Source organism: Cetorhinus maximus, chromosome 18, assembly GCF_964194155.1.
Source record: "Cetorhinus maximus chromosome 18, sCetMax3.hap1.1, whole genome shotgun sequence".
NCBI lineage: Eukaryota > Metazoa > Chordata > Chondrichthyes > Lamniformes > Cetorhinidae > Cetorhinus > Cetorhinus maximus.
In genome coordinates, this window is record NC_135896.1 from 36,991,597 (window position 1) to 37,006,596 (window position 15,000).

General features: G+C 36.4%; 1 protein-coding gene and 1 long non-coding RNA gene across 2 annotated transcripts in view; one reads left to right on the forward strand and one right to left on the reverse strand.

The window, feature by feature from the left end:
• LOC144693074 (uncharacterized) overlaps positions 1-10,724 on the reverse strand; it is a 46,467-nt gene extending 35,743 nt beyond the window's left edge. The window contains exon 1 of the long non-coding RNA XR_013579457.1: positions 10,369-10,724. This is a non-coding gene — a long non-coding RNA (uncharacterized LOC144693074). The remainder of the gene's footprint in view (positions 1-10,368) is intronic.
• The window catches only part of tecpr2 (tectonin beta-propeller repeat containing 2), a 109,261-nt gene extending 94,631 nt beyond the window's left edge, over positions 1-14,630 (forward strand). The window contains exons 18-20 of the mRNA XM_078562406.1: positions 7,755-7,896; positions 9,398-9,547; positions 11,254-14,630. Of these exons, the coding sequence (XP_078418532.1) occupies positions 7,755-7,896; positions 9,398-9,547; positions 11,254-11,411 (450 nt within the window). The 3' untranslated portion in view covers positions 11,412-14,630. The remainder of the gene's footprint in view (positions 1-7,754; positions 7,897-9,397; positions 9,548-11,253) is intronic.
• Positions 14,631-15,000: the final 370 nt, after the last annotated feature.

The window sequence follows — 15,000 nt, forward strand, 5'->3', positions numbered from 1 at the left end:
CACTGAGGGTAGCAAGAGCACAGAATATACTCTGGGTGTGGGACCAGCACCACTACTGATGGAGCTGGCCGAGTCCTGAAGGACATATCTGCCAGACTAGGTCTGTGGCAAGTGATGAAGGAACCAACAAGAGGGAAAAGCCTACTTGATTTCTCCCTCACCAATCTACCTGATCTACCTGTCTAGGTGCATCTAGCCATGACAGTATTGGTAAAAGTGACCACCGCACAATCCTTGTAGAGACAGTCCCATCTTCACACTGAGGACATTCTTCATAACGTCAAGTGGCACAACCATCAGTGTTAAATGGGTAGATTCTGAACAGATCTAGCAGCTCGAAACTAGATGTCCATGAGGCACTGTGGGCCATCAGTAGCAGCAGAATTGTATTCAACCATATATGTAACCTGATGACCTGGTGTATCCCTCACTCTACCATTATTATCAAGTCAGAGGATCAACTCCAGTTCAAGACGAGTGCAGAAGAGCATGCCAGGAGCAGCACTAGGCATACTTAAAAATGAAGTGCCAACCTGATGAAGTTATAAATCAGGATCAAATCATTCCTTAAGCTTCCAAATTCTAGAGAATACAACCCTAGTTTATGTAATCTCTCTTTGTAATTTAAACCTTGGAGTACAGGGATCATTCTGGTAAATCTATGCTGCACTTCCTTCAAGGCCACTATATCCTTCCTAAGTTCTGGTGCCCCAGAACTGCTCAATACTACAGGTGTGGTCTAACTAGGGCTTTATGTAGTCGAAATATGATATCAACCTCCTCAAGGTCTAGTTCTCTAGATACAAATGCCAGCATTCCATTATCTATACCAGTTTGTCACATTTAACAATCTATGCACCTAGACTCCCATGTCTCTTTGGACTTCCACTACTTGTAGCTTTTCATTATTTAGAAAGTACTGCATTCTATCCTTGTTAGGTCCAAAATGGATGACCTCACATTTGCCTACATTGAAACCCATTTGCCACAGGTTTACCTGCCCATGTAATATATCAATATCTCTTTGTAATTTTAAGCATCCATCTACATTGCTTACAATGCCACCTATCTTTGCAACATTGACAAATTTGGATATGTGGCCTTCTATTCTGTCATCTAGGCCCTTTAATATAAACACTTGAATAGCTTATGCCTGGGCAACTGAACTAAATTTTGAACTTCTCAAAATGTTAATATAGACTGGGAAAGTAATAGTGTAAAGGAGGGGGGTGGGATTTTCTGAAATGTGTTCAGAAGTTTCTTTGATCAGTTTGTTTCTGGCCCAAAGTGAAGGAGGTATTTTTGGATCTGGTTCTGGGGAATGAAGCGGTTCAAGCAGATCAGATGTTAGTGGGGAACAGTCAGAGAACAATGATCATAGTATCACAAAGTTTAGGTTAGCTATAGAAAAGGACAAAGAGCAATCTAAAGTAAAAATACTTAATTGGAGAAGAGCCAATTTCATTGGGTGGAGGACAGATCTGTCCCAGGTAAATTGAAATCAAAGATTGATAGGCAGTATTGTAATTGAACAATGGACTGCCTTTAAAGAGGAGATGGCTCAAGTATATTTGAGGGACATTCCCGTCAGGGGAGAGATAAGGCAGCCAAAGTTAGAGCTACCTGGATGATAAAAGAGAGCAAGATGAAGGAGAAAAAAGGGTGTGTATGACGGACATCAAGTTGATGAAACAAGATAAAGTAGTTTTTTGTTATTGAGATAAATTCAGGCTGGATATAGAAAGTACAGAGAAGGGAAAAGGGGATCTGCAAAGACAGGGAGAAGAGACTGGTAGCTAACACAACAGGGAATTCAAAAGTCTTCTATAAGCATATAAATAGTAAAAAGCTGATCAGGGACCGAAAAGGAGACCAATGGGCAGAGGGCATGGCTGATGTATGAAATAGGTACTTTGCACATCTGTTTACCAAGGAAGATGCTGCCAAAGTCATAGTTAAAGAGGAGGTAGTTGTGATACTGGATGGACTAAAAATTGATGGAGGTTTAAAAATAAGAAAGAGAGACTTGCCATTATATAGTGGCTTTCACAACCACGTGATGTCTCAAAAAGCACTTTTCAGCCAATGAGGTATTTCTGAAAAGTAGTGACTGTTGTAACCTGGGAAATGTGGCAGCCAATTTTTGCACAGAAAGCCCCTACAAACAGCAATATGATAATGGCCAGATAATCTGTTTTAGTGATGTAGATTGAGGATAAACATTGGCCAGGATACCTGGGATCACTCCCTGCTCGTCTTTGAAATAACAGTGCCATGGGATCCTTTACTTCTACCTGAGCGAACAGACGGGCTTTTGGTTTAACATCCCATCTGAAAGATAGTACTAGAAAGGCTGACTGTGCTTAGAGCTGATAAATCACTAAGACCTGATGGGATGCATCTGAGAATGTGGAGGGGACAAAAGGGTGGAAGTTGTGCAAGTACTGGTCATAATCATTCAACCCTCCTCAGATACGGTGCTGGTGCCAGAGAGCTGGAGAATTGCACATGTTGCACCCTTGTTCAAAAAAGGACATACAGATAAACACAGTAACTACAAGCCAGTCAGTTTATCTTGGTGGTGCCATTTTAGAAACAGCAATACAGGACAAAATTAACAGTCACTTGGACAAGTGTGGATTAATTAAGGAAAGCCAGCATGGATTTGTTGAAGACAAATCGTGTTTCACCTCATTTGAATTTTTTAGAAGAGAGCACAGGGTACAAAAATCAGAAAGTTATGATGAATCTTTATAAAACACTGGTTTGGCCTCAACTGGAGTATTGTGTTCCAATTCTGGGCACCATACTTTAGGAAAGAGGATGTGAAAGCATTTGAGATTTATGAGGATGATTCCAGGGATGAGACACTTCAATTGTATGGATAGATTGGAGAAACTGCAGTTGTTCTCCTTGGAGAAAAGAAGGTCGAGAGGATATTTGATGAAGGTGCTCAAAATCATGAGGTCTCCAGACTGAACAAATGGAAAGAAACTGTTCCCAAAGGCAGAACAGTCAAGAACCAGAGGACACCAATGTAAAATGATTGACAAAAGAATCAAAGGCAACATGAGAAGAAGTGTTTTTACACAGTGAGTGGTTGAGGTGTGGAATACACTCCCTGAGAGAGTGGTGGAGGCAAATTAAATCATGGCTTTCAAAAGGGAATTGGATAAGCATCTGAAGGGAAAAGGGTTAACAGGAAAGGCGAGGGAGTGGCTAAATTTGCTCTTGCAGAGAGCTGGCACAGACTCGATGGGCTGAATGGCCTCCTCTGTGCTGCAGCCATTCTATAATTCTAAGTTTGTATATACTTATCCACTTGTTTAACATAGTATACCATAGCTTTGTACTGTCTTGGAGAACTGAATTTCATGGATCATAGAGGTGCACACCACACATAAAATAACATAATCCTATGAACAAGTAACAATATTATAAGGAAGTGTTCTGTTCTCTGAAAGTTTTAGTAATCACCATTATATGCAAATGCAATTGTCACACATTTGTAGGAAAACTTAGCACAAAATAAGAAGGTATGACTGGCACCCATTATCTACTATAGTGTGCTAAACTACACCTTAATAAGCACAGCATATGCCAAATAGTCTAATGCACAACTGTGCCTTGAAATATGTATTAAGCAGAAGAAATTAGTATTTTATGAAATATTTTCTCAACTTTTAATGATTTTTGTTAGTTATTGCAGAGTAACTGCATTTGTTATAAAATACTGAGTGGTATTTTGGATTAGACTGTTCTTTTGCATTATTGGAGATGATTGCTTTTGAAACATTAGAACAGCACACACATAGTGGTGTTAATATAATGAGATATCCAATTCCACAAAATGAATAAATATATTATGTCATCCCGACAATTGTTTCTTCAGCTTAGATTTGCTTTAAGTCTCTGATTACTTTACGTGGGTTCTTTTAAAATTAATTTTTGAAAAACATATTATTAGAGTATCATTCAGTACTTCCTGGATGGGCCTTTTTAAGGTTTTGGCTTACCACAATGATGTTGAATAATCCTGTAATACAACTGGAATGTCAGAACTAGTTTTAATACTGTAATAATCAAATCCTACAAAAGTATATATTCTTAAATTCCCTGTATTTCTGTTTTTTTTGCTCTTTCCTCCTTTTTCCTTCTCTCTCTCTCTCTCTCTCTCTCTCTCTCTAACTAGAGCACAAAAGATAGACCAATTCTTCAGTGCAGTAGTGAGGAATGCTTTTGAATGGGACATTAAACACAGTATCTGTTTTGCTACTACTCATGTGCTTGTAAAAGATCGCATGGCACTGTTCAAAGTAGAACACGGAGTTCTGGTATCCTGGCTAACGTTCCTCCTGAAACCAGCATCCTAAAAACAGATGACTAGTCGGTCATTTCATTTGCTGTTTCTGCGATTTTACAATAGGAAATTAACTGCCGTGCTTGCCTACTTAACAAATGACTGCACCTCAAATTAAATTAATTGTCCTTGAAATGATTGAGACATTCTAAGGACATGAATGGTGCTATATAAATTAAAGTTTTTTTTCTTTCCCTTCCTTTTTTAAATTTTAACTTGTGATCAGCTAGGGAAATAGACATCAGTTGTTGAACTGGTAACTGCTAAAGTTCAACCCTGTTTGGCTGGAAAGCAATTCTAACATACAGTTTTCAGCGAACCTGGAGATGGACTTAGTTTTCCTCACTAATACTGTTGGAGTTGAAGCATTGATGCCTCTACTTGAGCCACCCTCCACAGCTACAAAACATCCAACAATGTAACTTATGGGCAGTCGAAAGCAGCAATCATGCTGAAATGATATTGCTCTCAAATTAGTTGATGTTAAACAAATTGCATTGGCTTCCATGCTGCTGCATAGACAGGCACATGGACAGTTAACATTTCTTGTTTTGCCCTTTAAAATACTCATCCAACAGAATTTGAATTAGAGTGGTGAGGGTAGGAAGCTTATATTTCTCAAACTATAAACAAACTAAAAGGAGGAATTTAAGTATTTCTGAAAAAGAGACATGCTACCTAAGGTTTTTGTCTTGAACTCATCAAGATAGCTGGCAAGAAATTACCAAACTAATGGGGAACAACAATTTATACTGCATGAGAAGAGTATTCTGATTGGTGTTGCCATCGAGAGTCAGTTGGGTTTGTAGTATGGCTCACTTATGTGTGCTAGCAGCCACATGTATTCATGCACTGGGCCTTGTCCTTTGCAGACAGAAGGAACATGTGTACACTTTGCAACTTTTTCAAAAGCTTAGGGAACAGTCATACCCTGGTTCATTCCACAGGGCAATGCCTTGACCAATCAGAATCTACCTATCTAGTTTGAATTTGAACAAAGCTGGGCAACTAACTGCTCCATACCGCATTCTCCATGGCAACGCCTCCACCAATCCGTTCACTTGCCAAACCAATCAACACTCTCTTCTCATGCAGAATAAATTGTTGTTCCCCCGTTACAATTTGGTAATTTTTGCGAGCTATCATGATAGGTGCAAGACGAGAAGGTTAGATAGCATGTCTTTTTTTTTCAGCAATACTCAAGTTCTGCACTGCTAAACGACTGAGAAATTTAATTATAAATGTACTGAAGGCATTGCCAATTATTGACCACCTTTTGATATCCACAAATACATTGTGACCTTTTCCAAAAGGCTTAGAGCTAGCTATAAGCTGAATGATCATTCTGGAATAGTTCATGTTGTAATAAGAGATGGTCATATTTCTTTTCCTCCCATTTCTCTTCTCTCATGTGCCCCCACCCTGCTACTTCCCAGAGTTAGTTGGTTGGGTACAGTCCTCTGAGCCCCATAGTTCTCTGATACCTTAACCAAATGTAAATTCTTCACAGTCAAGTTTAGAAGAGTGAGTGATATTGGGTTCTTCATCTGTAGAGGTATCGTAGTCCACCCTGTTCTTGTCTAATATTCTATGTATGAATGTTCTATGCAGGAATCTCTGGAAGTCAGAAGCGAGAACACTAGATTTTTTAATGAAATCGAGACAATTATTCTGGTGCCTTATCAACTACTCAGTAAAGATGGCCTGTATGGCTGCAGGTTGCCTATAATCCAGCTGTTTTTTCCCCTTTTGAGATACTGATGAATAATATCCCATGAGTAGCCTGGAACCATTACAGTTGTACTATTTTCTAAACAGTAACAAATAAATATGCATATTATATCACTGATTTACACATGGTGGGGGAGTACAATAGAACTTGCAAGCAGCTTTGATTGTATACAAAGGTATTTATAGCTATGCAAGAGCATTCTAATGAAGACTTGTCAATACTTGAGTGGCAAAGAATCACCAGCGAATAATCTAAGGAAAGGTATTTGGCGTCTTTAGTCAATGCAGGCTCTATCCCAGAGGGCTTGAACTTGATTGGGCTGAAAATTGCAGGCTCGGTCATACAGAAGCAGAAAGCTCTTGCCTGGGTCGGGTCTCTTTCAGCAGGTGGCATTTCAATTGATCTATTTGGCCATAAACAAAGGTTCTGTATATTGCCATGTAACCAATAAAAACAATTGCAGAGAAATTCCCTCTATTTTGTTCATGCGTTTATAACTGTTCTACTGGTCATGTATTTGTATGCTACTAACATTATACTGTTTGAGCAAGATAGATTTTTTTTCAAATATTTGCCTAAATCTAGTAAATTGAAAGTGAACTACAATGCTAGCAATAAGTTGGGAATATACTGTTTGAATGATATATTAATCAGTGAATTAGGCAATAAGTTTTATTTTTATGTATCAATGTAAATCTACTACTTTTGAACAATAGTAGTGTAGTATGGAAGAACACAGCAGAAAAATGACATGCATTTAACCTACCCATTCGTTTACAGAATTCCAGCTACTTTCATTTATCATCACTTGATGAAAACCATGGTGAAGGCTATCAATAAAATACACTGTAAATATTGTATGGAGAAAAATCTGCTACCCTTTTCATGATATTACCAGCACTCCACAACAGAATGTTATTTTCCCCACTTTTATAAGTGCATTTACAATGCAGTCAGCTTCCAGCTAAAAAGAGTTCTTTTTACACAACTTGACACCTGTCTGGTTGTGACTTTAATGTTCCTGTCCAGAAAGGAGCTTGTGCATATCTTTCACATTTATGTACAAAAGAACAGAGAGAAGAGAAAATCCGGAAGAAGTGGAATTGTATTTTTATCGCAATCACCATAGTCAGTGGACTTGGTAATGCATCTTCTTTGTATAGCAATGTATTCTCATTTCCCCAAAAGATCCGCTAGAGGGTGTGAATTTTATGTTCATCTCCAACTTAATACAAAAAATGCAGATATGGATTAATTTCCTACCTATCACACTTGAATTACTGTAGCACACTTTTTGGTTTTTTCCCTTTCTAAAAACAAGCAAGTAATTTAGGAAAGTTATTTCAGGAACAGACTAACTGCAGCCTCTTAATTGATCTGATTAATCATTTTTTAAAAAAAGACAAACAGCCAGGTTTCTGACTCTTGAGTAACAAATTCTGATCGGATGTACCTAATGTTTACATAACTGCAGTTAGACTTTTGTGCCCTTTTAAAAGTGCACAGATTCAATTTAGCTGAGTAAGATATGGTGTAGCACTCCAGTGGTTATGCAACAGTGTATCTGTGTGTATACAAATATATAGATATGGAGATAAATTTTAGGATTTTGATTTCTTAAGGTTTTAATGTGATGTTTTCAACAAACTTTTCTATTTAAAGCTTTTAGGAACACAGTTGATCAACATTTATTCCAGTCCCAATGACCAGATGGTTTGGGCCATTGACAGTCGAGGAAATGTGCATGTGCGAGTTGGAATAACAGAGGCAATGCCTGTAGGCACTGATTGGGAACATGTGCCAGGTAATAGTAGAAATCATTTGTATGCTTTAACTACCTTGCTTAATAAATTCACTGTATTATATTTTTATCAGCAGTTGAAGTAAGATTAGCTGTCCTACAGTTTCCTATATTATTCTTGTCTCCAGTTTTAAAGACTGAAGGCATGTTTGCTGTCCTCTGACACAATTTGCCTTTCCTCAGAATTTGTCAAACTGTTGCCAAGACCATCTTTGTTTCATCCCAAGCTTCTCTTGAGTATTTGGATGCAACTCCAACAACACTCGAAGCTCAACACCATCCAGAACAAAGCACTTGATTGGCATCACAACAAACACTTTATGTATGCACTCCCTCTGCCACCGATGCACAGCGGCAGCAGTGGGTACCATCTATGAGATGCACTGCAGCAACTTGCCAGGGCTGCTTCAGCAAACCTATGGTCTCTACTGCCTAGAAGACCAAGGCAGCAGGTGCACCGGAACACCATCACCTGCAAGTTCTCCCCCAAGTCGCACATCTTCCTGACTTGGAAAAATATCACTGTCCTTTCATCAGTGCTGAGTTAAAATTCTGGAACTCCCTCTCCAATAGCACTGTGGATGTACTACACCACATGGACTGCAGTGCTTATGGAAAGTGGCTCACCACCACCACCTTGTTATGGGCAATTGGGATGGGCAATAAATTCTGGCCTTGCCAGTAACACCCATGTCCTGTGAATGTACAATTAAAAAAAACTTACCTGGTGCTTCTACAATCCTAATAACCATCCCTTCTCTGAAATAGGCAAAGTACTTTGTATTTATGCCTTCATTCATTCTCCACTACAAGCTTGCCTCCTCCATCTCTTAGCTGATGTAACTCCACTATGATTATGTTGCAGTTAATGTGCAATTTTCTTTAAATAAACAACTTATTGTTGTACATTTGCCAATTTTCTCTCGTAGTTTATCTTAGCCTTTTTAAATTTTCTTTTTGCTGCGTTTCCTGTGTTCATTGAGTTTAATTTTTATTATCTGTCCTGTAAGCTCTAAATGCTCCTTTTAAAATTGTTGTTCCCATTCACCCACAGTACGCTAATTATTTATTTCCTTACTGAAATATATTTGATTTTTACCCTTTCCATCTTCTGTTTGAATATTTCCTATTGTTGATATGTGATTCTGTTTGGTGTTTTTTTTTCCTTCCTTCTGTTTAATCTGGGCCTTGTTGTCTCAATTTTTTTTTCCAATGTAACCACTTGTCCTCCACTTTTTCTATTCTTGCACTGATCCTAATTATGTTATAATCACAGCTTCCCAAATGTCCCCCTACTGTGAAATTGCCTGTGCTTTCTTACCCAGAACCAGGTTTTCTGCTTCATTGAAGCAGTGATTGAAGGGTAGTGTGTACTGATAAATTACTTTTTTAAGGAATTGATTTAAATACTGGGAGGTCAACAAAAAGAAAAATCTGTTTCTCATGTCTTACAACTTTTAGAACTACTTTAAAGTTCCACACAGTAACTTAAGCATATTTACAGGTTTACAGGCAAGTCAATTAACTGTGAGCTACAGAACAGTGTGGGTACGTTGTTCTAATGGAGACATAGCACGTCGTTATGGAATAACTAACAAAAACCCTGCAGGCGATTATTGGAAAAAAATTCCTGGCAATGTGATTTGCTTAACAGGTAGGTTGGTAGAAAACATATGTGCACAAATTAATTTTTCCTCACAATAAATACATACAACTCATTGTCCAATTTCCAGTTAAAGTTTAGAATGTTTATTGATTTCACGAATGTCCCCTAAAATGATGCTTATTAGATCATACTTCACAAAAAAATAACTTGTGGTTATATCTGTTGTAATCAAATCTGGATAATTGAAGTTGATTCTTTGAGACAGAATGTGTTTGCTGGACCTAATGTTCTTTTCCAATTCGTAGCAATATTTCCAGGAGCTATATAACAATTGGAGGATGTTTACCTTAAAATCTGATGTCATAAGTTATCAAATTTTGTGGATGTTGTTCCCACGCAAACTCGAGTTGTATTGATGTAAAAATTAATCTTTTAATTAGACAGCAAAAGAATAAGAATTGAGTATGCAATTTATTATTATAGTACATTAATGACAGTTAATGCACGCATATGCACACAAACACTGACACATTGTTATAGTCTGTGATTAAGTTCTGTTAGGAAGAGTGTTGATCATCATTTATGAAGAGGCATTAATGAGTGAGGGAAAAACCAAGCACTTACAATGGTCTCTGCACACTTGAATTTCCAAATTTAGTAAAGAACTATATTCTTGACCAATAATATTCAAAGTTTTTGTGCATTAAAAATATAAGTAGTGATTATTTCTGGTAATAAAAGTCGAAGTTTTTTTAAACATACTTTTAGTTCCATTGAGTGATTTGAAGCATAGATTCAGAAATTTCAATTATAACTAGCCTCCTACCATTGAGGCAGTACAAACAGCCTGGTATGACAGCATACTTTACCTTTGGTGACTACAGAATAGCATCTTGGCAACTTTACTTTCACAGCTGATGGTCTGCAACTGTGGATATGTAATCTCAGTGTAAATTTGAACCATTTTTTTCTTTCTACGGTATGAAGTTACCAATGGTCTTCCAATATCAAACTTACCATCTTCATCCATCAGCTTAGATATTAAATGTGCAGTTTTTCAGCTGCCACAGACAAAGGTGATGTCACTGGTAACTAGCATTCAAACATCTTCACTCTCAGCAGAGAATCATGTGAAAGCAATTTATCATAGAATTCCTGTTTATTTTCAACCTGCCACCCATGTCCTGCTTTCATTGGCAATGATCATTATTCCTGGAATCCGATGACCCTGCTGACTGAAATTTGATTAAATTGGCAATGATTAGGGTTTGAAAGCCTGCAACCACTTGGTTTCCATGACACTGTACATCACCAAGGTTTGTTTATCCACTGACTTATCAGGGTTATAACTGTTGGCATTGACTGCTTGTTTAACTTTACAAACATTTTACCTGACTGTGGTACTTGGATAAAGTTCCAAAATTATTTTCTAATCTGGGACATTGTGATTTTTTTTAAAAGAGCACACTACGAACTACTTTTACTACAATTATAAAATTGCATTTATGAGGGTCCAGTATCAGTTTGTCCCCTTTTAGAGAAGTTGCTATATGAATTACTACTTCATACTCAGAAAGGAGAATCACTTTCGAAGGAATAGGAGATATAACATCTTTTGGAATTGCTGGTTGAAAGAGTTCTTTCAAGATATCAAATGAATTGCAATGTTTATGTTTGTTTCACATTATTTCAGTTGCTTGGATGTTTGTTTCCAAGCTTTTTAATTACATTTGATGTTCCTACTTTCTTTCTAGTTACTCCTCAAGATGAACTTTGGGCCATTAGTACTGGATGCTCCCTTCTTCAGCGACTTACCAAGAATTTTAGTCACGCTGATACATTAATTAATCTGAACCGTATTACTCTTTTGGGTCAATCTGAGGACTTTGATGATGAGTGGGAGGTCATCTGAAAATCAGAGGCATTACAGCTTGCAACATTACAGGCTCTTAATCAAGCCATGAATATTACCTTTTCCTTTATTTTATGTAAATTGTTAGTCTCATTAAGGTTAACTGTTGCATTCAGTTAAAAATTTTGTACAAATTTCTTTGTGCTTTCAATATAAATGTAATTAATGCATCTTTTGTGGCCCTGCCAGTATCGGTATACAAACAGGTACATTATTCAGCAAAGTAGTTGAAGGGCTTGAAATGCTACCTTCTAATTGATAACTGTTGACTCAGTATGCTTTTACAGCAGTGTGTTACATTTCGACTGGCTTTCTGCACCCAATTACTTATTAATCCATGTATCAACCCTCTGGATTGTTGCTTTCCCACTGATATTTGAGATACCCACTTTGTCTATTGTTTTGTTAACTTATGTAAACTGGACATTAGACAAATCAGGAACAACAAACTTGCACATCAAATAGCAATAAGAGCAGATGGCACACTTTATTGATGCAAAAATGATTTGCAAGCTGTAGTTATGTTATTGTCTTTTTGTTTTATTACCACCTTCCTACTCCTGCTAGGAAGAGAAGCAACCTTGAACAAGGGTGATCACGCCACATTTGCACTTCCATAAATGATCAAGAGTAAATGTATTTTTGCAAAGCAGGAATGATTTTTGTCAGTGACTTAACAAACAAATATAGTAATGGCACTAGTTTGACTGAAAGCAAGTGAATTTCCCTGAACTGAATCACCATATTCGATTTCAGTTGAACCTGAAATTCAAACTAATTCCTGTAACTGGGAGTGGAGCAATCTCCAACTAAAAAAAAATGACCAGTCTATCTTAAATTCATTTTAAGAAAAAACATTAATATTGTAGAATAGTGTAAAATTAGAATTTGGAACTTGTTTGTTTTGGAGCACTATTATTTAAGGTGCTTCTAACTGACAATTATAGTCGAAAAAATCTTCATTGATAGGAGTTGTAGATGACTGCGCAGAACATTACTAAAAAGTCTGTCTATCTTAAAGTCTTGTGGAAGCAAGTTTAAATAGATCAGGTTTTGCTGTTAAATGATTATGCTAGCTTCCAAAAAAGCCTTATTAAATACATTGTTTACTGTAAATAGTATATGTGCTCAACTGTAATAGTAATTTGAAGTTTAAATGCTTTTTTGCAATTTTTTTTACTCCGTTTAAAAACTGACATAACTTGGTTATAATCAAGTTATAGCCAAATGTCATTAGCAATGCTTTTGTGTGGAAGAAATAACAATGTTTACACTTGTCAGATATATTAATCAGACTCTTGTGAATAGATTTCATACAGTTTGAGTACATTCTGAAAGTTTAGTGTGTTGCATTTTGCACTTTGAGCATTTCTAATGAGTACCTTGTGAAAACCAGATACTCCAGAACTTGCGGTAACCTACTTATCGCAAAGTGGCTTATTATATTAATTGTACGGTATACTGTGTTCCTGTTAGATTGAAATTATGACTAACTTTATTTGTTTTGATCCAGGAGTCCATGAATGACACTTAATTTTCTTCTGTGTAAACAACTGAAAATATGAAATGTTTAAAAACAAAAATAGTTCACCCTGTGGAAAGTCACACATTCCACAAACGAGGACACTTTTTAAGAAAAACTAATTGTAGTTTTAGCATTAATTTAGCTATCTGAACATTATTAGTTCATTGTGAAACATTATCTTAATAATGAGGTTCTTTGGTCTACCTACCTAAATCCTTTAACTATGAAGGATTTGCATTGCGGTGTTGTAGCTATGTAAAGAGATATGGCAGAGTTCCAGATAATTATTTGAAAAATTAAACTCCTGAAACTTTACTCTTTATGTTGATAGTTGATTTGCTGTTTAAGTTGACACCAGAAAAGTCACTCAGAAGCTACTTTTCTGATCATTCAAGTTTACTTTGCAATCCAACAAATTGGATATTCGGCAAAGTCTTAAGTTTTTTTTTAAATTAATTTGATAGAATGATAACCATGATTTAGATGGGTGAAACCTAAAATATGATTTAAAAATAGAGAACTGGGCGATGCAGTGATCACCATACTGCCCAGTCATCGGTGTTTGAATTCAGCCCAATTAATTAAAGTTTCATGAAAGGAATTAAAGTTTTTTTACCAGCTGTAATTGTGCTCCAATAAATGAACTTGCCTAGTGTCATCTATGCTCATAATGTTTACAGGTCTGCAGCAAAAATCTGTATAGTTGATCAAAAATTGGCAGCATCACAGTTGTGAGTAATAAAAATATTCATATTGATCCAAGAGGAGGTGATCTGACCTGGGAAGAATAATATTCTTGATCATGGTGCCCAGGTGCGAAAAATGGAAAATGTTTCACTGGTCGGGACCGTCATCCCTTATTTTGTTAGACACAACAATATAAATGCAATATGAGATGAGACATTTTTGGACTGTTATTTGCACCCACTCCCAAATGTAATAGTGAAATTAGTTGTAAAAGTCTGCCCTTCTGTCAAGAAAGTAGTTTGCAAATGTAAATGACTAACCTGGTTAGGCCAACAAAATTTACCGTATCGTTTAAAAATATGAGCAATTTTATATGCCTTAAAGTTTAATTGCTCAATTTCATTTTCATTCTTTGAAAGTATTCCTAGTAATTGTTACTCATTCAGTGTTTTAGATGCAGTATATGAATTTAAAATATTTTTAAGCTGTTTAGTAAATGTGCCTCTAGTACATTATAATTTGAATTTGCCATGATTATTATATCCTGTGATGGATTGCATAATTGTTTGAGTGAGTAACCTGCTTTAATATTTTCAAAGGAATGCATGCATATATGTGACATTGCAACTTTGACTTGATTGTGACCTTTTTGATGTGGCATTCAAACATTTTACAGTCTGGAATACATATAGATAATAAAGTAAGTCATAGATTAATTGCACAGTAAATTGAAAAACTGTTGGCTGTGTCCGTATGAATTCACTGGAAAAGCTCTGGTGGTATTTAAGCCATGTTGTATCCAGAAGAATTTTACATGCATGCTCCTGCATTGTATATTTAATTCTTATTTATGAATGGTTTCTAATTACACCTAACAACAAAACTTATTTAAAAATGTTTATAATGTTTTACATTGTGTATCAAAGCTGGTACTGTTGCTTAAACAATACCTGTACATGGTTGCATACTCTTTAGCAAAAATGAAATAAAGATACTAAAAAATCTTTTCTACATGCATTTTATATAACATTTTTGAAGATTTTTTTTTATTAAAGTTAAATATATAATGTTCAAAGCATTATAAGTAGCATTTTTGCAGGGGTTGGAGACTAATGAGATTGCACCCAGTCTATAATCAAATCTACAAGAGGATTATTAGTTTTCGTACAGCTTCTTGGAACACATTGCTGCAAGAATTCCTTGACCTCTTTGTGCCTTCCCTAAATATAATAAAATTGCTTCAGAGTATAGTAGGATCAGTGGGTTTTGTACTTTGTACTTTTCTCTTTGCTGTTACTCTCTTGGCTTACAGGGTAATGGGCCTCTATTCAGATTGTTTATACAACACTAAGCTCCCAGTGCAGAGCCTGTGTATTC